This window comes from Hyaena hyaena, unplaced genomic scaffold, assembly GCF_003009895.1.
Source record: "Hyaena hyaena isolate Hyena2069 unplaced genomic scaffold, ASM300989v1 scaffold_1018, whole genome shotgun sequence".
NCBI classification, from domain to species: domain Eukaryota; kingdom Metazoa; phylum Chordata; class Mammalia; order Carnivora; family Hyaenidae; genus Hyaena; species Hyaena hyaena.
In genome coordinates, this window is record NW_024081650.1 from 482375 (window position 1) to 504247 (window position 21873).

The 21873-nt window shown below is 35.4% G+C and overlaps 1 protein-coding gene across 1 annotated transcript in view; it reads right to left on the bottom strand.

The window, feature by feature from the left end:
- ARHGAP42 (Rho GTPase activating protein 42) overlaps nt 1-21873 on the bottom strand; it is a 268642-nt gene that overhangs the window by 121019 nt on the left and 125750 nt on the right. Inside the window, exon 4 of the mRNA XM_039221800.1 lies at nt 3072-3143. Within this exon, the coding sequence (XP_039077731.1) occupies nt 3072-3143 (72 nt within the window). The remainder of the gene's footprint in view (nt 1-3071; nt 3144-21873) is intronic.

Sequence of the window (21873 nt, forward strand, 5' to 3'; positions counted from 1 at the left end):
CGCAGGTATAATACCTGTACTCCCATCATGGGCTGCTTGTGAGAATTTAATAAGTCACAGATGTAATAATTCCGTGAAAACCCCTAAAATATAGATGTCAATTCAGATTAGCTACTATTATTCTTGGAAAAAAGACTCTTCCTTGCTCTGAGCATGCTCCATATTCTTGTTATTTTCTTCCTTCTTCTGCCCTTCCTTCTCAACCTCCTTACCTGTCCTGCTTTTCTCTCCCAAAACATCAAATGTTGAGTTCTCAGAATATATAGAACCGAGGTCCTCTTCTCAATCTATTCTTTCCCAGAAGGAATCTAACTTTACCCATGAATATAATTACCACCTAGAGGACAATGATTCCCAATGTGTGTTTCTAATACAGATTGGAATTAGAATTCCATCTAATCCATCTCCTCCTGGATGTCTTGGAGGAACCTCAAGTTCATTATGTCTAAAGCCAAACTCATTATTGGCACCCAAACACAAATGTTGCCTATCTCAGTAAATTGCTCCCAAAATCACCCAATTATGCAACTCAGAACCCTAAGAGTAATCTCTGAAATGTCCTATTCCTCACTTCCCAGTATGTAACCCATTTCCTACCTTTCCTATTTTACCTCTGAAATACATCCCTTTTTCTCCACAGCCACTATTACCTTCCGAATCTGAAGTCATTATCCATAGCCCCCAAATTATTTTCACAGAGAAGTCCTGCCCTCTCCAATCCCTGCATGACATGCAACTAGAGGGATATTTTAAAATGCAAATATAAAAAAATACATAAAATAAAAATAATAAAATAAAATAAACATAATTAAAATAAAATGCAAACATAACATCACTCATCTAGTTACAACTTTTCTTTGGTTTATCAATACCCTTAAAATAAGGAACAAAAGGGGCGCCTGGGTGGCTTAGTCGGTTAAGCGTCCGACTTTCGCTTGGGTCATGATCTCGCGGTTCGTGGGTTCGAGCCCCGCGTCGGGCTCTGTGCTGACTGCCAGCTCAGAGCCTGGAGCCTGTTTCAGTCTGTGACTCCCTCTCTCTGACCCTCCCCTGTTCAAGCTGTCTCTCTCTCTCTCCTAGAAATAAATAAAACATAAAAAAAAAAAAAATAAGGAACAAAATACTATGGACCATTAATAAAGCTATGTGCATGCCATCTGTCTCCATGGTCCTCTATATTTCTAATAGCCTCGACCTTTTTCTAAAATTCTAGGCTCTATCCTCCTTTAAGGCCTTTATTTATACTCACTCTGCTTCCTCTTTGGGAATATGAAAGAATCTTCCCTTCTAGCCTCTGAACCCCCATTTCTAGCTATTTCTTTATCATTTAGCTCTTTGTTTAACCAATACTTCCTCCAGAAGGCGTTTCCTCGTCCTCTGGACATGGTCAGTTTTATTAATTACACTCTCACAAAGTACACTTAACTTTTGCATCACAATCTTCAGTGTATTTGTAATTACTTTGGTGTCTGCTTTCCACAAAAGATAATAAGGGACACAGTGCAGAGAGCAAGTCTGTTGTGTTTACAATTGTATCCCTTAATCTTAACAAACACTATGCTTGCCACACAAGTGGGCCAACTAGGATATTGATCAATGTCTGCTGAATTAATTAACATAAAAATGGTTCTGGTTTAGACCCTGACTTGATAATTAGTAGAGAAATGCACACAAAATTCTAAATAAAGACAGACTGTTAGCTTCTTACAGGAAATAAGCATAAAAACTACTTGATTCTATAAGATAATCAATTCTGGAAAGGGAACAAATAATATTGAGGAAAGACCAGGACACCTGAGTGGCTCGTTGGTTGAGCATCCTAATCTTGATTTTGGCTCAGGTCATCATCCCAGAATCATGGAATTGAGCTCTGCATTGGACTTTGTGCTGCGTGTGGAGCCTGCTTTAGATTCTCTCTCCGTCTCTCTGCCCCTTTCCCCCACTTGTGTGTGCATTCTCTCTCTCTCTCTCTCTCTCTCTCTCTCTGAGAGAGAAAGCTTCTTTCTGGTGCCGGGATATGAATGAAGCCATAGAGAGCTAAGAAGACTTCAACAAGAAAGGGTAAAATATACTCCAGGGAGAGAAAAGTTTGGGCAAAGTCATGGACATATTCAGAGTATATACAAAGACAGATGAATGGACAATTGTGCCTGAGGAAGGAGATATACTGAAATGTTGCAAATAGGCACATTGTGGAAAGCTTTCATTACAAAATTAAACCATCTCTCAAGGAGAACCACTGAAGGCTTCATTGTGGAAGAAGGATAAAGACAGAAAAAAATGTGTTAACAGATTAGGATGAAAGTAAGGAGACCAACTCGTAAGTTATTTCAGTATTTCAGACAGAAGGGATGGAGGAAAGAAGGAAAAATAATTCTCCAGTAGAAGAGACAATACTACTCGAATGGGGAAGGGTTATGTCATTGACTAAATAGAAAACCAAAATAGAGAAAAGATGGAAGAAGGATGGGAGACGATGAGTTCTGTTTTGGAAACCCTAAATTTTATGTCCTTATATAATGTTGCCCGGGTAGTGTAGGTATAGATCCAAGAAAGAGGATGCAAATAAATTTCAGAAATTACTGGGCTCAGGGAAATTATAACTGGTCTAGAATCAATTAAGCAATAATGCAAAGGCTTGAGAAATATGTCTAAAGTTTTTTCACAAACACATTTTTATTAATAAGGAAAAACAACAAAAAATAATGAAAGTTATTTTATTATTATTACCTAAATTTTTGAAATACCCAATACCTAATTTTTATTTTATATAGTTAGGAACAAGTGTCTCAATTTTACTTTAACCTCACTCTCTTTAAAATAGTTAATTTCCCACAAATGTTGGGATGGGAGGAACTCAGTCAAAACATGCTGACTTTGTGTATTCAATACAAGAATATCTTTTATGCTTAAAAGAATTCCAGTCTTTGTAACAGACTCTGTGCAAAAATTAAAAATGATGTACAGAATTTTTAAAAGGTCATTCTAATTTCAAAAATGTTAACATACGAAATTATGTCATCTTTAATTATCAGGATGATATCTGAAGAATAATAAAATGTAGCACTTACTTTTGCTGCACCTATCTGTTCTTTGCGAAATTTCTCAAGTGGAGCAATTAATACATCATTAGCGTTTTGAATCTGAAATTAAAAATGCAAATAAATTAAATTCTGTATAATTCCATGCAAATATTGAAAAAACAGATAGCTCCTTTATTCACTTATTTAAATAAACAGCTTTTGTTCTCCTATTAGCTTCTATAAATGAAATAAAAATACCTTGCACGTTTTTTCTATTTTACAAGGTCATTTTCACCAATTAATTTACTCAATGTTAACAATAATGTGAATAATTGAAAACAGTACACATGTTGAGATCCTAGTCTGAATATTTAATTTCATATTCTAAGATTTAACTAAGAAATAGCACGGATATTAAATTTACAAATATCTTTAATTATACTAGTTTAATGCAGTCAAGTTCAAGCATCATTTAAAAATTGAACCATAAAAAGCTCTTCTGTTTGGCACTAGAATATTATTCTATAGCTGCAAAGTAAAATAAGGCTCATTTTTTTCCCTATTTAATTAGATTCTTTACACTCGGGATTTGTCTGGATGTTTGCATTCTAACCCTACTAAAATAGTACCTGATTTCATTTCAATGAACAGTACTGTGGCCCCAAACTCCAAACTGGGATTTACTTACACTTTAAAACAGATAAATATTTTAATTTGGATCTGTGGGAATATTGTGAAGAGGTTTTCGGTATGGGAGCAAGGAACTGAATGTAAGAGCCAGACAATTATAAGAAAACAGGATGCTGGGAGGAAATCTTCATCTGAAAAAACCTTTAGAAAGCATTAAAATTAAACACAGAATCTTAAATGTTCTCAACACAAAAAAGTGGTAATTATGTGACAGGATGGAGGTGTTACCTAGTGCCATGATGATCATCAATTTGCAATACATACATGTATCAAGTCAACATGTACACTTTAAATTCCACAATATTATATATCAATTATATCTCAATAAAATTGAGAAGAAATTACAGTTAACAAACAAAATTATAATTTACCACTGAAAATATGATCTATTATATAATTTGCAAATGCTAAGAGGAAGAGAAAACCTTTTTTAAAAAAATATATAACCCTACTTTAAAATAGGCTAAAGAGTATAAAAGAGTTCCTTATATAATTCTTGTAACTTTTCCATAAGTCTAAAATTATATGAAAATTTAAAATTTAAAAATTAAAAAAATTTAATGTGTTTTACTTTCACTTTTCACTTAACTTATTATTCTCCAGTGAAGTTTTATTTCTCAAATTCCATATCTAACTGCACAAGGATGGTATACACAAAAATAAAATCTAGAGTGTTAGTGCCTTCCATGATTATCATTCTCCAATTTGCAGAAAAATGACATGATGGATCTTGAAAAGATATAAATTCCTTGCATAAAGACATATAAAGTAGATAAATACTCAAAATCCTTTCTAAGACATTGCCAACCACTGTAGATACCTGACATCCATCACCTAATTCCCCTTAGTGACCTCAGACAAGACTCCCTCCAGATACACTGTGCAGGCGTCCTGCTATAAAGAGATGACTGGAAACAGTAGCCAAGTACCTCACTTTTACTTCTCACTCACTAAATCTTCTTTGTCCTTATGAAACCCCAGGTACACACACACACACACACACACACACACACACACACACACAGATTTTACATAAGTAATAAACAGCTGATTCTCCTTTAAACTTAAGTTTGCATAAGGCAAAAGACAGTGTCATGAACACTTTTGTGTAATTTGGAAAAATGGCAACAATAAAGGCTAACATTTACTGAAAACAAGTATCATCTAATATATGTAAAGTTAGTGAACTTAAACAGGGAGATATTTCTCCAGTAGTGAAAACTCCAACAAAAATGATGCTGAATAAGATGATATGCAATACGTAGCACAAGTACACATATTTAATATCAAGACTACCTTGGTTTAAAATACAATCTGTTCCTACAGCTGCTGTATAACCATTCTGAGGGTAAGCTACATCATCTACTCCACAACTGAACTTAGTTCTAAGGACTAAGATAATGAATGCAAAACACTTAGTTCAGTGCCTTACATAAAGTAAGTGCTCAAAATTCACAGCCTTTAATATCTCCAAATGGACACAGATAATTAATCTCATTCTGTATCTACCTACTTAATACACTTCTGTATCTGAATCTATAGTATTCCCTTTGGTGGAAGTGAATCTAGGTTCACATTATGAAAAAATATTTTCTCATGAAAGTCCCAAAAGACTGATGGCCTGTACTCTTCCATATCCAATCACCAGGTACTATGTAAGTGCCAAGCACATTGCTGAGATCAATGAGAAAAGAAAAAAGCTAAGACATGGACTAAACCTTCCAGAAAGTAAATATCTGTTTGAGAAAACAGGAAAATTTTATCAATTCAATGAATATTTGAACAATTAAATATTCATTTGACTGCTATAACACTGTTAAAATTTTTGGAAAAATTGAAAGACAAAACTGATTAGAATAGTTACATGATAAACTATGCAGAACTCCTTATAAATATATCAGGATTTTGACAATAGTAAAGATCCTTGCGAACTAAGTGAGTCAGTTAGTATTTGGATGGTGGATGTGAACTGCATACACTGAAGAGACAAAAATATTCTAGAAACAGGGAACACCACAATTAAGGGCAAAGGGATAGAACTAAGCATGATGTGTGGGAAAGGAGAATGCAATGCAGAAAAAGAAAGTATTTATTAAGTACTCATTAAGAGTCAATCTTGATTTTGAGTGCATTGACCTAGTTACAGGCCCAAAGTTAACTTTTGAAAAATGGGAATACAGAATGAATATGAAGCATGTCAAACAATTCTGGAATATAGCATGCTTCATAGAATTAAAACATTAGTATCAACTAACAAGAACTTTATCTACATGGAAAAAAGTATATTAGCAGGAAACTCGGTTGGAATAAGGAAAGGATACCCATAATCTAGAAAGAGCATCCTGAACATGGAATCACTGTTGGCTTCTAAAGAGAAAACTAATGTCGTAAAATCTTGTTTAGGAAGCCAGTAATATGTAGGATAGTTTGAGAATGAAGAGATGAAGACAAGATCTGCTAGCTGAATAGCTGGAAGTGGAACTCAGGTTTGAACTAATTAAGGTGCTAGGATCACGTGCCTGCAGTGCAGACACATCAGAACTGCTGAGGCAGTATTCTCAGGAAACAGAAAAGGACCCAGAGGGACAAGAATCAAAGCGGACATTAAGACGTTTTGCCTAAGCACTGGAACTTGGGCATTACATTAAGAATGAGAGTAAATGAGGTAAAGAATACGTTTGGTGGACAAGGTATAAAGATAGTGAATTTCACTTTGGACCTATTAATGTTTCATGCCGTGAGAAGACTCAAGTATTTTGGCAGAAGATGCCACCTCAATATGAAGCAATATGAATGAAATGTTTTTACTGGGAAAAGAAGGGTTAGAAAAGGAAGTGATTGGTAGATCTGTATACTAGGACACGGGTGCCCACATTCATAATTTAATAGTTTAAATCTCTGCCAAAATCTGTATGTGGCTATATGTAAATATGACCTGGAAAGAAAACAAAGAATACAACACATCTGATGTGATAATTAACAGCCACCTTGTGAGGTAAGCATTATTCCTTACCTCCATTTCTCCCATATTTCATTTTTCTTTTGTTTTCAGATTTGTTCATTTTTCTCCTCTTTGTTTCTCCTACTCTCATTCTATTAATGTGAAACTGGAGGAATAAGAAAAGTAAAGAGGTACTGAACAGAAAAATGGAGGGGAGAGAAACATCTAATAGAATGATGGAGATAACAATAAATATGATTTGTTCAGTATTTACTATGTGGTTAAGTACTATGCCAAACTCTTCATAATATAAAGATTAAAGTTGATTTTATATGAGTAATTAAATTCAACATCTAAAACTCATCTGTAATGTAGTAAGCACATGAGTGTTAAAGTTAGACCTAGTTCCATTTCAATTACAGCATCAAAACTGCTAAGTCTGTGTCTTCATCCCTCTCTCTGTTAAGGTTTTTATAAAAATGAAAGGAGAAATATACATATTTTTAAAATAACAAGCATAGATTTGACATATGGAAGCCTTTTAAAAAATGTTTCTTTCTTCACAGAATTTACAATGTCTACTGCGTGTTTAGTCTTAGAATTTCCTGATTTAAAATGCAGTTACTCAAAGGTAGAAACTGAATTGAAATTAATTTAGCAGAATAGAACTCATCTATAGAAGATAACCAGGAACTTATTTTTTCCATAAATGAGTATAACATATGTGTGGTTTTACATCTGAAATATCATGCTTCTTTTGTATGCAGTGAGCTGCTGCTCACATATGACTATCAACTCAAGACATCAAGATAGAAATGCCAACAACACTCAAAGGCACAAAGTGGATTTACAACCCAATTTGGTTGCTTCTGATCCTTATATCTGTATATCCCCCAGGGAACACGTGCTTTTCATCCCCACAAACTGGTCAATCACAAGGATAAAATGTCTCAATTCTGATGTAATCCAAAAGCAAATTAAAGAAGGTGTTTAAAATTTTGGCAGGTTTAAAAGAGTTACTGTTGCTACTGTATAATAAAAAAAATGACATACAAAATGGTGAAAAACTACAATTAAAATAGTGAATCGGGGTATAACTTTGGTGACTTCACTTTCATAAGGTTTAAAAAAAAAGTAGAGAAATGCAATTTTGCTCACATGGAACTCTTTCTCCCCAAATTTACGCAAGATGCTTGAGAAAACTTCTTCCAGAAGGTAATTCTGGGTTGGGTGGAGGGGATGTCAAGTCACAGAGTTCAGGAGATTCAAGATCTCATAATATTTGTGGAATGTGTAACTTTGTATGACCTTACTAAGAGGCTTTAGGAAAAATACAAAAGCAATTTTAATATTCTCCGTCGATATTGATGATATATAACCTTATAAAGTCTTATTTCAGTAAACAAAATATAATCAACTTACTATCTTAATTCTTAACTATTTATAATACCCTAAACTTTGGGTATAAGCAACTTATTTTTATAGATATTGGTACATTTAAAAAATCAGAAATAATTATCTGCTATTTCATTTACTTACTGTAGCAGAGAAGCAAACTAATAATGGATAGTACCTTAGAGCATTTACTCCGTAAACACACTTTAACTGGATGCAGTGTGTAACATAAAGCCAGGCAATTAAGTTTCCACTCACCTTTTCTTTTGCTATTTCAAGCGGTTCTAATAAATAGCCACCAGGGAATGCTCATAAATCACTCACAAGTAATGACTAGAAATGTTTTTATGTGATTAGACGATGAATACTCCAAACACGTTTGTGTGTGTGCGTGTGTGTGTGTGTGTGTGTGTTGTGTGTGTCCAAGTATACACGAATTATAATTTTCTATAGAACAAGTATTTTCAAAGTGCTATCTGATCTTTATTAAAAATTTGTATTTTTAATGCTCGCTTTACACTGCTGAAAACCTTACAACCTGTGTGTCCAATGAAATAAGTAGCAATGGAATAAAATCTGAAAGGTAATTCCTACGCTTTTACTTGTCCCCCACTTTCCAAGTTTTGGTTAAAATCTACTGTTGTTGGGGCCCCTGGGTGGCTTAGTCGGTTAAGTGTCCGACTTTCGCTTAGGTCATGATCTCGCGGTTCGTGGGTTCGAGCCCCGCATCGGGCTCTGTGCTGACTGCCAGCTCAGAGCCTGGAGCATGTTTCAGTCTGTGACTCCCTCTCTCTCTGACCCTCCCCTGCTCACGCTGTCTCTCTCTCTCTCCTAGATATAAATAAAACATTAAAAAAAATTTAAAAAAAAATCTAGTGTTGTTGGTACCAGTCACAGCCCATCATTAATCAGTGACTGTAGTGTCCCATTATCCTGCAATCTACTAAACAATACCAGGATAGAGGACTGCAATTTTCTACCCCAAACTTTTAATGCACTAGAAGACTCAAAGTTTGGAAGAGAAGATTTAATAATATTCTGTGGTGCTAGCTAATGCTACTGCTTGAGAAGGCTACAACAGATGATGCTATTTATAGAAGTAAAACCTGGATGATATAGCTCATTGCAAAAATAACTTCCTGTTAAGATACCTATATAGCCAATACACACACAGTGGAAAGATCATGAAGGTGTTTCATTGAGTAGACTAAACATAGTTAATGTAGAAGATGCCTATAAGTAGTCTCTGAGATATGAATGGATTATTTTCCCATTAGTATTTGCAACTCAGAAAATTAGATCACAGACAACTATCTCTCCTCTGCCTTCTTCCAACCTCTGTACTTTTCCTCGCTCCCACACAACTTCCAGAATGAAGTTTTGGCAAGTGGTCTAGGGGTAGCCTGAAGCTCACTCTTCCATAATGGTCACGTTAACTCTTCACAGCTACACAATAGACAGTCCTCTCAGTCAATAAGCCCACAGCTCTTCTAAACTAGTACTCGAAAGCCAAAACTCACATTATGTGTGAAGGATAGATATATGAACAAAACCTTTATATAATAAGTAATATGAAGTCGAAAACTAAAAGCTTTTTATATTTTATATCCTTTAATGTGAGCAAATTACTCTGAAAAACCAGGTCTTCACCTAAAAAAAAAAAGTGCTATGTAAGGTTGAATGGATACCACTGAAATACATTTAATTTCAACTTGAATGTCACTTGCAACTTCAATAATGAATGTTTTGATTCTACTTATTAAGCCAGTGTTCCATTAGGAACTCTACCCCATTGGATCTCATTGGTTTAGATACAACACTCACTTAAATTTAGTATTATTTTCATATTTTCTTTGTTTTTACCAGACATGATACTTTTCTTACTGAAATATGGTAGGAAAAGAAATTCAAGTTTTTGGAGAACGATACTTTATGAATTTTTCCTTATTTCAGAAGATAGGAAGGAGTACACTCTGAATATACTAGTTTGTATTTAATTCTTGGTTTATATCCTGACAAGTGTGCAATCTGGTCAACTTATTCAATCTCTCCAAGTCTGTTTCCATTTATGTTTAAGGATAATAAGCTTATTTACAAAGATTAAATTTTATATTTTATATATAATGATTATAAGTCTATTAAAGTTGTATCCACTCCCAGTTAAATTCATTCTTTCATGTAGGCCAATTATAATGCATATGTAATTTTTTAAATGAAACAGGAAGTTGCTACTAGAGATCCAGTATAAGAGTAAATTCTCATCAGCATACACTCAATGTCAAGACTTCTTAACTGAAACAGAGTGGTTACTAAGGCAAACAATAAAAAATCCTCTTTGCTTCTAGAACCTATAACTATCCCAAATAACTCAAATTAAAATTTGATGGAGCCATCTACCCTCATAAGATGAGGCAGTGGAAAAGCATTCATCTAAGAAATAATTGACCAGTCCCACAGAATCTAGCTGAGAAAGTGAAAGACAGGGGTAAATTGCAAAATTTCATATAATCCACTATGATCTAATAATGTCATAACTCTAAGTTGTAGCAAATGAAATTCTCTGAATACTGAGTCATTTGAACAAGAAAAAGAATATTTTTCATAGATTTTGGTTGTTCTTAAACTATTTTTGCTTTTATTCCCTCTTACCCACCAATCTCTAATGGGAGGTTATACTAAAAGTATTTTAAAGCATTCAAGCATTGTGGAAAACATTTTCTTGTTGTTGAAACATTTTCTAACAGCAGATATAAACATAACATAATGCCTCCTCAAAACCTGTGTCTACTTATTGCCACCCTGATTACTCCTTCCTTGAACATTTATCATTCTAAAATAAAGGAAGCTTAAAAAAGTCAGCAAAAAAGAAGATCACACTGCTTTTCAGCTATAAAAAAGAAGGTATATGAAGGTCAAAGTAAAATTAACATATTACAAGCCAATTAAATACTCCAAACATCCTATAAATACAGTCATCATGACAATTACTTTTCTTTCATTTTGACCAGAAAGTATGCATTTAGGAAAACACTTTTATGGAATGCACGGCTGCATTACCTCACAGGTCATACAAGTCATGAAGTTCAGTCTACCTGTGAGAACACAGGGAAGGTAAGAAATGCTGCAACCTCAGGTTTCAGTAGGTTAAATACTCATTCCTGCATCTGGGCAAAAACATTCTTCAAAATTATTGGTTAAGTTACTTCAGCCAGTACTCTGCCTTTGGACATTCTCAGGAAATCCCGGGATCTGCTGAACTTGTACATGTCTGTGGTATTGCTATGAGTATCCAATGATGCATTTGAGATGGCTAGAGATTTTCCTGTAACACAGCTGTCCCATGTGTTGATGTCCTAATGCTGATGAAAATATACCTTCTCCCTTTGCCCACCTTAAATAACAGAAATACTAAATAACTTGAGCTGAGTCAATTATGGCCTCAAGAAAACTCCCTCCACCACCTCCCAGCCCCCCCCCCTCACCGCCATCTAAGTTTTATCCCTTAGCTTAGAAGGATCAAAGTGGCTTTATGTGGGGGGGGGGGGGAGAGGCCAACAAACTGATAATTTATGTAATCCAATGTTTATCTCTTCTCCACCCTACTTTTAATGCTATTTCTTCTGCTACTATTTCTCTACCCTTCTCAGTATTTACTACTGAAAATATCTTTAGAGAGAAATTAAAATGACTCATCTGTTTTAAATTCTTCATTTGTGAATTTAAGCAAACTTCTAATAGCCTTTGTGAGTTTACAAAAGAAATGGAAATTCATTAAGTATATTCCCAGAGTCACAGTTATGTTACAGCAATTGCATCTTAGTAGCTGAACGTTAATGTATTTTAATCACAATTGCTCAGTATTTCCGTAATAGTATATTGTTAAAACCTTAAGAAAGATTTAAGATATCCCAGTATAGATGCAAATTCTTATTGCTTATTCCAATTTTGTAATAATGGGGATGGAATGGAAGGGAAGAAGAGGAGAGGAAAGTTAAGAGAAGGAGAGAATTCAGCAGGATAAAAAGGCATATAAGCAAAAAAGAGACTAACCTAACTAATAATCACAGGGAGTGATAGAGAAAGCGTAGGACTAGAGATTGGGGGCTAGTGGTGTGTAGGCACAGACTCACAGTCGCTCTAGAGAAATATTGTACGTATCTTCTCCCAGTCTGTATCCATTCAATGACCTTGCATTAAAATCAGCTGAGGTGGAAGTATATACACCATGGAAATCAGCAAGCATTACAAATCAGAGTTGTGTGTACATACATACACATCCACACAAACACCTAAGTGCCGTCAGTTAACTTTTTATCAGCACATCAATGCTTCAAACTAAACATGTATTTGGACACACCAATATTAAACTAGAAACAGTGGAAAGAGTGGTAACTATATAAGATTCCTTTTATCTACTTTTTAAAGCATCTCTTTTAAACATGTACCTGTGGGCTTTTAACATTTCCAAATAAGTATGTCTTTCCCAACACCCAAAACTCATTTGTACTTCTTCACACTTGAACTTTTTTATACAGAGCAAGACTTTTGAATTTCTGAGCTTCCACAGCAATACCTTAAACAAACTTGTATGAGAGCACTGATGATAAACAGTTTTAGTTTCAGTCTATTTGAGTAATAGCAGGTTTCTGTGATCCTGGGTTGAAAAGAATCTGGAAGGTGAACCTGGACACTGCAGGAATGATCACAAATGTTGCCGATCAGAGCGCCTGGGTGGCTCAGTCGGTTAAGCGTCCGACTTAGGCTCAGGTCATGATCTCACGGTTCATGGGTTCCAGCCCCGCGTCGGGCTCTGCGCTGACTGCCAGCTCAGAGCCTGGAGACTGTTTTGGATTCTGTGTCTCCCTCTCTCTCTGACCCTCCCCTGATCATGCTGTCTCTCTGTCTCTCTGTCTCTCTCTCAGAAATAAATAAAACATTAAAAAAATTAAAACAAACAAGTGCTGCTGATCAACATCTCTTATAACAAGAATAACAGTACTCATGCTACATTTGTTATATAAATATAGATATGATTATCTTTCCATTCCTGTAAAGGTAGAGATAATGTCTTATTGATTGTTTTAATAACCACTGTCTAGTAAAATCCCTTGCCACAGTGTAAACCCAACTTAACCACTGCTAAATTGATGAATAAAGTTACTTCTTATAGCCATAATGGGTACCTGCAGTTAGTTACTATAGCAAATACTGTTCCTCATAATATTACTGAAGATAGCTACCAACCTACAAAAAAACTAAGTATTTTTGACAATTAGCACTTCTATAATATATAGTGAGATATGCTGTATAACATAACTAGCAATCAATATCTATGTAGGTAACAATGGGAAACTAAGCTCATTGATATCTTTAGAAAAAGACTCAGTCACAAAAAAACAACTATTAGTTTACAATGTTTCTTTTTTTCCCACACAAGGTTGTTTACTTATAAATTCATTTTGCAGGGGGGAAAAAAGTACATAGTTATACTTCACATCAAAACTCCAGAGGGCAGACCATTATCATGCAAATACCCATAGCAGGCTAAAAGGTAAATAGTAACTCCTCAAAAATAAGAGATGCAAATCACTCTCCAAATTCTTCCTACTCCTTCTTCCTTAAGGTTTATTTCACTACTGTGCTGAAGTGAAAACTTGGAAAAAAACAAAACAAAAGATGGCTCTGCTAGATCTTAGCTAGGAACCAGGAAAAGCAATTAGGGTAGGGGAGTATATTGTAGAATAACAGGTTTAAAAGCATGAAGAGAAAAGTAAACAGGTCACTCCCATCAGGTAAGTAAGGAAATGGATTCTAGACTGCGCATAAAACAATAATTACTGAACACTTACTATGGGCCAAGAGAATTCTTCAATCCTCACAACAGATTTATGAAAAAGATACTATTATCAATCTCATTTTACAGAGAAGGAAACTGAGACTCAAAGAGGCTAAGTAATTTGCCCAAGGTCACACACAAATAGCTGGTGGCAGAGCTACAACATGAATCGAGACAATCTGACTCTCAAGTCCATATTCCTAAGTATTCTGCCAATCCTCATCATACCACTCTCAGATAATAGACCAAAAATAAGTCTTGCCCCCACAAGCCATATGTGTGAGTATGAGTATCATAAAGTAAAAACCAAGGAAAACAAATGAGCTGCAGAGGTACTGATGAGATTATTTTCCTATTTTCTAATTCCTAAACCCTTATATGTAGATGTATTATTTTGCCTACTACAAATCTTTTTTTTTTTTTTTTCTGAAAAGTGATAGGACTTTCTATTGCATTCCCAGTTTCACTGTTGTGCTGATGCCATAATTAAGTGTGTGATGAAAAATCAAGCTGAGTCACGATAACTATTCTTGGCTTACGAAACACTTAGTTGTAATAGGGTAATGGTGACATGAGAAGCTGCATGGACACGAGGAAGCTTAGGGAGAGATTACTGCAACTATTAACTTTAAACAGGAACATTTCCCCCACATAAGTATTCCAATGAAAGTTCAGAAAATGAGAAAATAAGGGTATTCTTTCAGAAATAAACAACAGTAGTATTGCCTTTTCCTATACACTTTCCCTGGTACAACACTGACTTGGGATGTTTATGTCACATACTATCTTGATATAAACAAACACAGGAAACACTGCAATTGGAACTTGGACAAATAAGAAAAAACACCACCAGTAGCTAAAACACACACACATACAGTGTATCTTTCCTATTGACTAGCCCTGTAGTGACTGTTTGAATGTGAATATTTTAAGGATCTCTGGAGACTAGGGGGAAGAGAAAATCATTTGAAAAAAATTAATTCCTTAATTGAATAAACCAATGAATTAAATCATAGTGTTAAAATAAAACAAAGAGAAATTAAAAGAGAAAACTTCAGAGCTTTAATACATAATTACAAAAGTCCAAGAATACCCAAAAGTTATCTAAGTCCTACAACTTAGCAAGCAGAGGTATGATTTATTTTGCAAACATTTTCTTTTAAACTTTCCCAGGCATTTGAGCACAGGCTCTTAGTCATAGCTGAGAATTACTTCCCAAATAAATTCCATATGCTCTAACTCTTGTCTCTGGTCTTTTCCAAAACCAGATCTGGTCATAAACCATGGGCCAGTTTTCCACACTATACAGCTGTCAAACACTTCTCCTACCCAATGAACTAAAGACCCTCTTTCAGCCCTTTATGTGAGGTCTTATATCATGTGCAATAAGAGTGATATGTCAATACTGGAGAAATTCCCTTTACAACACATGACAAAATAACACTCAAAAATATATACTTTTCCTTATCTGTGAAATATGTATATGCCCCAACAGAAAACACAATCATTTAATAAATCATTAACATCTGACCTCTTTTGGTCTTAACCTCAGGCCATGGCTTGAATTACTTTCAACTCATAGAAGTAGCTAAAGAATGTTTATGATTCTCCTCCAGAAAATAAAGCCTGGAAGCTTGGAAATGACTTTCTTCCCTGACAGCAGCAGACAGCCTGAGACACTCAGACTCCAGTGCATTCATGACGATGCGCACAACCTGAGATAAGCAAAGCAGTACCACTATGGTCGGGGCACCTTAGTTATCCTAGTTGACATTATAAAAAGGTATAGAAAAACAACCTCTCTCCTTTCTCTCTCTCTCTCTTTTTTTTTTTTTTTTTTTTTTGCTTCCTTTTAAAAAACTAAGAGATACTGTAGTTAGTAGAGAAGAAAAGTTAGCTCTTATGATGCCCAGTTACATAAGCAGGAAAAGTGTTAATTAATGCTGGTAAAACCCTACTTCTTATCTCAACATTACCCAGGTCCTCAAACAGAATTCTAACAAGCAATTCCCATCACTTCGACTGCTGACAATAACATCCTGTTCCCAACTTTGGGCTTTCAGTAATTCCTAACATAGTCTAGAATATGACTACAGTAAGACCTTTTAGTCAATCTAAAAATTAATCTGAAAATACTAGATGAGAAAATGAACCTTTTCAGATAATTCGGGAATATAATAAGTGGGCTGTATGTTACAACAACAACAAAATAGCTTTGCACATTAGTTATTGTGCAAAGACACAAAGCTAACAAAGTTTCCATCCCATCCCTGCTAAGCATATCGTTCTAAGAGCATCTTGGCTTATCTTAAATTGTCTTCAATGGCTTTCTGACCTAATAAACTTTCAAGAATTTTTGTGCAGAGTAAAGGGGGCAAAGACAGACTCAACTAACTTACCTTTATCTTACATTTCAAGATAAGAGAACACTACACCTTACCCATGGATGACCTAATGTATTTTTGTCCTTCAAATGCCACATGAAGTGATTGATGGCTTACAAATCTTGCCTCGAGCCCAGATATTTCTGCTAAACTCTCTGAGAGCCATGTGTTTGTCCCAGTCCCAGAAGCACCTCAAAAACACAGACTCAAGATATATCCCAGCCTTCTCCAATTTCTCCATTGGTCTCCTGTCAGTGAAAGGCCCCAAATTCAGAAGACTGCCTCATCACTGCCTCTGCATGCATCCCATCACTTCTCTGCAGGATTAGAACAACATTCACCTTACACAACTATCAACACCAAGTTTCACAACTCACCCAAATTTTATTTTCTATACAGCCACAGAAAAGTGTCTATAAAAGAAAAGTTGTTACTTCCCAGCTTTTATCATCTCTCCACAACCTTCAATACAAAAGACCTTTCCTTAACTCAGTAATCTCATGATAATGAAGAGGCCCCTCACTCCCTCCTTTTCTGCTGTCATTTCCAAGTGGCAAGTCTTCTCTTGCACCACATAACACAATTTACAAAGCCTAGCTCACATGGTGACCTTTTCAGCAGCTTGCCTTCCATGCTTCATTTAGTCATTCCTAATTTTCTCTTATCCTTTAAGCCTTAGCCCAAGTGTCTTGTCCTTGGTGAGCCCTCCTTAATATTCCCTGCGTAAAATTTAAGGGTCTTCTTCAAGCTTCCACAGTATTGTGATTATACCACTGTGACGGCAGATCACAGAACTCTGTAAGCTGCATTGTGCCAGTCTGTGTTCCCAATGAAATTATGAGTATTTCTAAGGAAATGCCTATGCCTCCAGCTTTCTTTTAATTTTTTTAATTTTTCTGTCTCCAAGGGCCTAGAGTAATATCTGAGACATACAGTTATAACCCAAAAAACACTTTTTGATACAAGCACATTAGCTGAAGCAAGGGTGGGGGACTACATGGGAGGAGTTGGAAAAGAAGTTAAAGAACAAAAAATGCCCAAATCAAACTAAAATAAGATGGACAATGCTGGACTTTGCATTCATGCAAACTAAATGTCATTTTCCTATTCATATACTGACCTCAGTCTCCGACAATATTCCATTCATTCATACATTATTGATTGTGAAGTATTTTGAAACCACTGAGGAAGAGAAAAACTGAATTGTATGGATTTCAGAATTAAGACACAGACATGAACACACACACACACACACACACACACCACTGGTTTCTTTTAGAAAAAATGAGGATTTTAACAAATAATGAATATAGACCATCTTCTACTAGGACACGCAAGTTTATGGATTTTCACTATACATGCAAACAAAAGCTTAATCCCATCATTAAATTTTCATTTCTACTTTTAAAAGAAGAATAGAAGAGATTACCTTCTGCAGCTTCTTAGTCTTTATCAACTCTAGTTACCACTTGAGAAATGAATCTTGAATAAGCACTGAGGGAGAGGGTGGAAGAACAGGCAAGCTAAATGCTACTTGGCAAAGCAACCTATCCTTCAATATTTATTAGGGATGAATAAGCAATGATCTGCTATCTTATCACTGGAAGATGCCTTGTTAACCTGTGCCAAAACTTCAATTAGGCTTATAAACACTCTTGAAAGAATGAGGAATTAAAAACACAGCTTCTATTGGCCTTTGAGCTTAACAGCCAGGGAGCGTACTATCTACATTTTACTAAGGGGCTAAATTGCATTACCGTAATTGTACTGGGTTACAATTATAGCACTTAGGCCAAAAGGCAAAGCAAGGGCAAGCCTAAAGAAGAAAATAAAATTTGTTTTCAGAAAGTTTTAGCCCTTCAATTGCACTCTCATCAGGCTTTGTTTGGCCTTTATTCTAGTGTGTTTATTCTGGCCATGCATCACCATCCCTTTTCTTTCCCACTGGAACCCTTTACCAAGGACTTTGTTCCCAGGAAACCTGAATTCTAAATATTTCCAACCACTACCATACTCTGACCCACCAATAAAATCTTATTATTTCTATGGTTCCTTTCATCAAGACTTTTCCCCATGCTTCCAAACAACTAGTAAATTTGATTTACTGACAAGTGCTAATCTGTTTTTGGTACTCTGAAAGCTATTTGCCCTGGAGACACGTAAAACAGCAGGGCAATCCAACTGTGGGGATCTGGGCAATATGGATGGTCCAAAGAGAGAGATAATTAGGTTGTTGAAAAAACAGCAGCCTGATATATCTACACCTGTGGCAAAATGTGAATAGGTTCTTATTTGAATTAATGACAACTTTATTGTAGACTCAGCTCACATCAAGATAGCATGGAAATAATGCTACCTTTTGGGTTTATATAAATTCATGAAAGTGAATGCAGAATTGATAGGTACATACTCAGTGAAGGTTACTGTCCAACCAGAAGCAACACATAGACCATTTTTCATAACTTTTCAGGTGATAATTTAAAATTAACCACAAGCCAATTGCTTGTAAACCAAAACTAAATGTTTCCAATGATTTAGTTGGAAATGATTCAATCATTAAGGTGTAATTCATGAGTTAAGGCCTCTGGCTCTAATGGTTTTCAAGCAAGTATTTACTGTGTAATGCAAATGCCTTGTTATATTATAATTGAGAAAGCCAACTAAGCACGATAAATAAATAATAAAAAATAAGCAAGATAATACCAGATGATAGAAGTCACAAAGAAAACAAGTTGATGTGTCAGAAAATCATGTCAGTGGGGATACTAATTTAAATTGAGTGGTAAGCAAAGGACTCAACGAAGAGGGGTACCTGGAACTGAAATATGATTTACAATAAGTCCTCACCCCCCCCCAACCTTTACCCAAATATCTAAAAGAAGTTCAGGAAGAAAGAACAGAAGGTATAAACTTCCTAAGACAAAAGCATGCTTGACATGTTGGTGTTGATGGAAAGAAAAGAAGCCTGGCATGACTAAAGCACAGTGAAGGCAACAGAATCCGGAGCAGGTAATGCCTTCAAAACCACAGTATGAAATTTAGATTTTATTCTATGTTAGCTATCACAAAAATATAGAATTGTGATTATAATGACAAAGAAATGAAAACTTTATTCTAAATAGACTTCACATTTGCACTATATCCCATAATATATGGGATAAAAGTGTTGTACTTCCTGAAATTTTTAAAGCCACTTCACTGCAAAAAAGAATGAAATCTACAGAGTTGAAGGGAAGTTCTGCCCCCAAACTGAACTCAACTCCTGCACAAACTGAAAAGCAACAACAACAACAAAAAGAACTATGGAAAAACCCTTTGGTATTAACTGCCAAGAACTTCCCATCAAATAAACCCAAATACGCCTAACTTTTATCTATCACTCTGCATGGACAAGAGTTTACAAGGTTAAAGCAACTGCTTTCTAGGTTAAAAAAAATCTTTATCAAAATTAACCTGAGTGGTGACATCCATTTATAATATTTGGTGTAACCTGATTATAAAGTAAATGTATACACAAAAGTGAACAGGTCTTGATTCGCCAGGAGACTGTATCTCATGACATATCTACAAATTGAATCTATTTTTTCAAACATCAATGTTAAACTAGATAGAAAATAATCTAAGGCTACTGGGCAGTAGTGAGATAACCATATCTAATTTTGTCCCTTCTAAAAGTAGAGTTAGAAGCCCAAAGAGGTTAAAATCGAACAGTTTTAATAATAGACCCAACAATGACATAGTGCCTTGTACCTAGTTGAATCGAAATTCATATTTATTCTCACTCTGTGATCAACTATTAAACATTTAATGCAAATTTGGTGACAACCTTAAACACTCTTCTACATTAACAAGAAGCAAATAGGTACTTCGAAGATAGCTCCACACAAATTCTACCATAAAAATATTAGAATCCTAAAAGATGAATACCTCAGCCACCTTTCTTTAAAACAAATCCCCCCTTCCTTTTTAAACCCTCCTAAGGGACAGCATGAAGAGATAGAGAAGAAAAGATGAGCCTGGTCATATTTCTCTTATTGTCATATTCTGAATTCAAGTTATAAAGTTATGAAAATTAGCATTAAATAATAAATGTTTATTATTAGCATTATAAAAAATAGATAACCCCTCCTTATATACTGATTTACTGAGTATCATGGCCCTTTGGTTATTAGTGCTCAAAAGTGGGAAATCTTGAGCCCCATTGGGAGAAAATGCTCAAGAGATAGAAGAACCTTTACCAACTTAGTCTCCTGTTTGAAAATATCTGCAAGACAAAGATACTGTTACTGACAGAAGTATGCCAAGGACCTCAGAAGAGCTGAGACAAAGAGCAAAGGGACAACTGCATTGTGATCTTCCTTTGCAAGGGATGTGTGTCCATTTTGTAAGAAATATAAGAAACACTTAATTTTTTGAAAGAAATACAGAGACCACGTATAATAAGCACACTCAATACATGCTTTCAGAAGTTCTTTCCTCCTTTCTACATTTGTTACTTCATAACTTAACAATGTAATATAAAGTCTAGCTCATATTTTACTTTTGACTTAACCTACAGTCTACAAAAGTAAAAAAAGGGCCACATCACAAATCTAAAAGTTGACAAGATGATTTGGCATTATATTATCTTTATAGGTGAAGGCTGAAAAATCATTCTAGTCCTTAGTTTCTCTTTATAGTTTAAGAACTACCAATTGTTTGACAGAAAACTGAACACACTGCCCAATTACAGTCACTCTTAACTGGTAGTGGTCAACATGGTGTCAACTCTGTCCTTAGGCAAAGGTACTTCTGCTCTGCAGCACCTCGAATCTTGTTCGAAAGATCCTCAAGTTACTCCTTTGCATTTTCCTCATAGTAGATCCTGTCAAGAGTGTTTCTGATTAGTTGGCAAGTAGAAGTTAACAGTATGTTTAGCTCAATTAACCAGAGAATGATAACTCCAAAACTGCTGTGTTCAGTCATTCATATTCATCTTTACTGACTACAGAGAAAGTTCAGGTCACTGGGACTTATTAAGGAAAAGGACACTTGGGGAGCCTGGGTAGCTCAAGCTCAGTCCGTTAAATATTCACCTCTTGGTTTCGGCTCAGGTCATGATCTCACAGTTCATGGCTTTGAGCCCCAAGTCAGGTTCCATGCTAATGGTGTTAAAGCCTGCTTGGGATTTTCTCTCTGTTTCTCTGCTCCTCCCCTGCTCTGTCTCTGTCTCTGTCTCTCTCTCTCTCTCTCATGCTTCCTCTCTTTCTCAAATAAATAAATACTTTAAAATGTTTTTTTTTTTAAAGAACAAGGACAGCTATCTTACATTAACAATTTATCTGTGGGCACTTGGGTGGTTCAGTCAATTAAGCGTCTGACTTCAGCTCAGGTCATGATCTCATGGTTTGTGGGATTGAGCCCTGCATCAGGCTCTGTGTTGACAGCTCAGAGCCTGGAGCCTGTTTCAGCTTCTGTGTCTCCTTCTCTTTCTGCCCCTCCCCCACTGGTGCCCTGTTTCTCTCAAAAATAAAAAATTACCAAAAAAAAATTTTTTTTAATTATCTGAATGTTTGAATGATGATCAAATTTCAATGACTTAGGATTTGCTGACATGTTACAGTG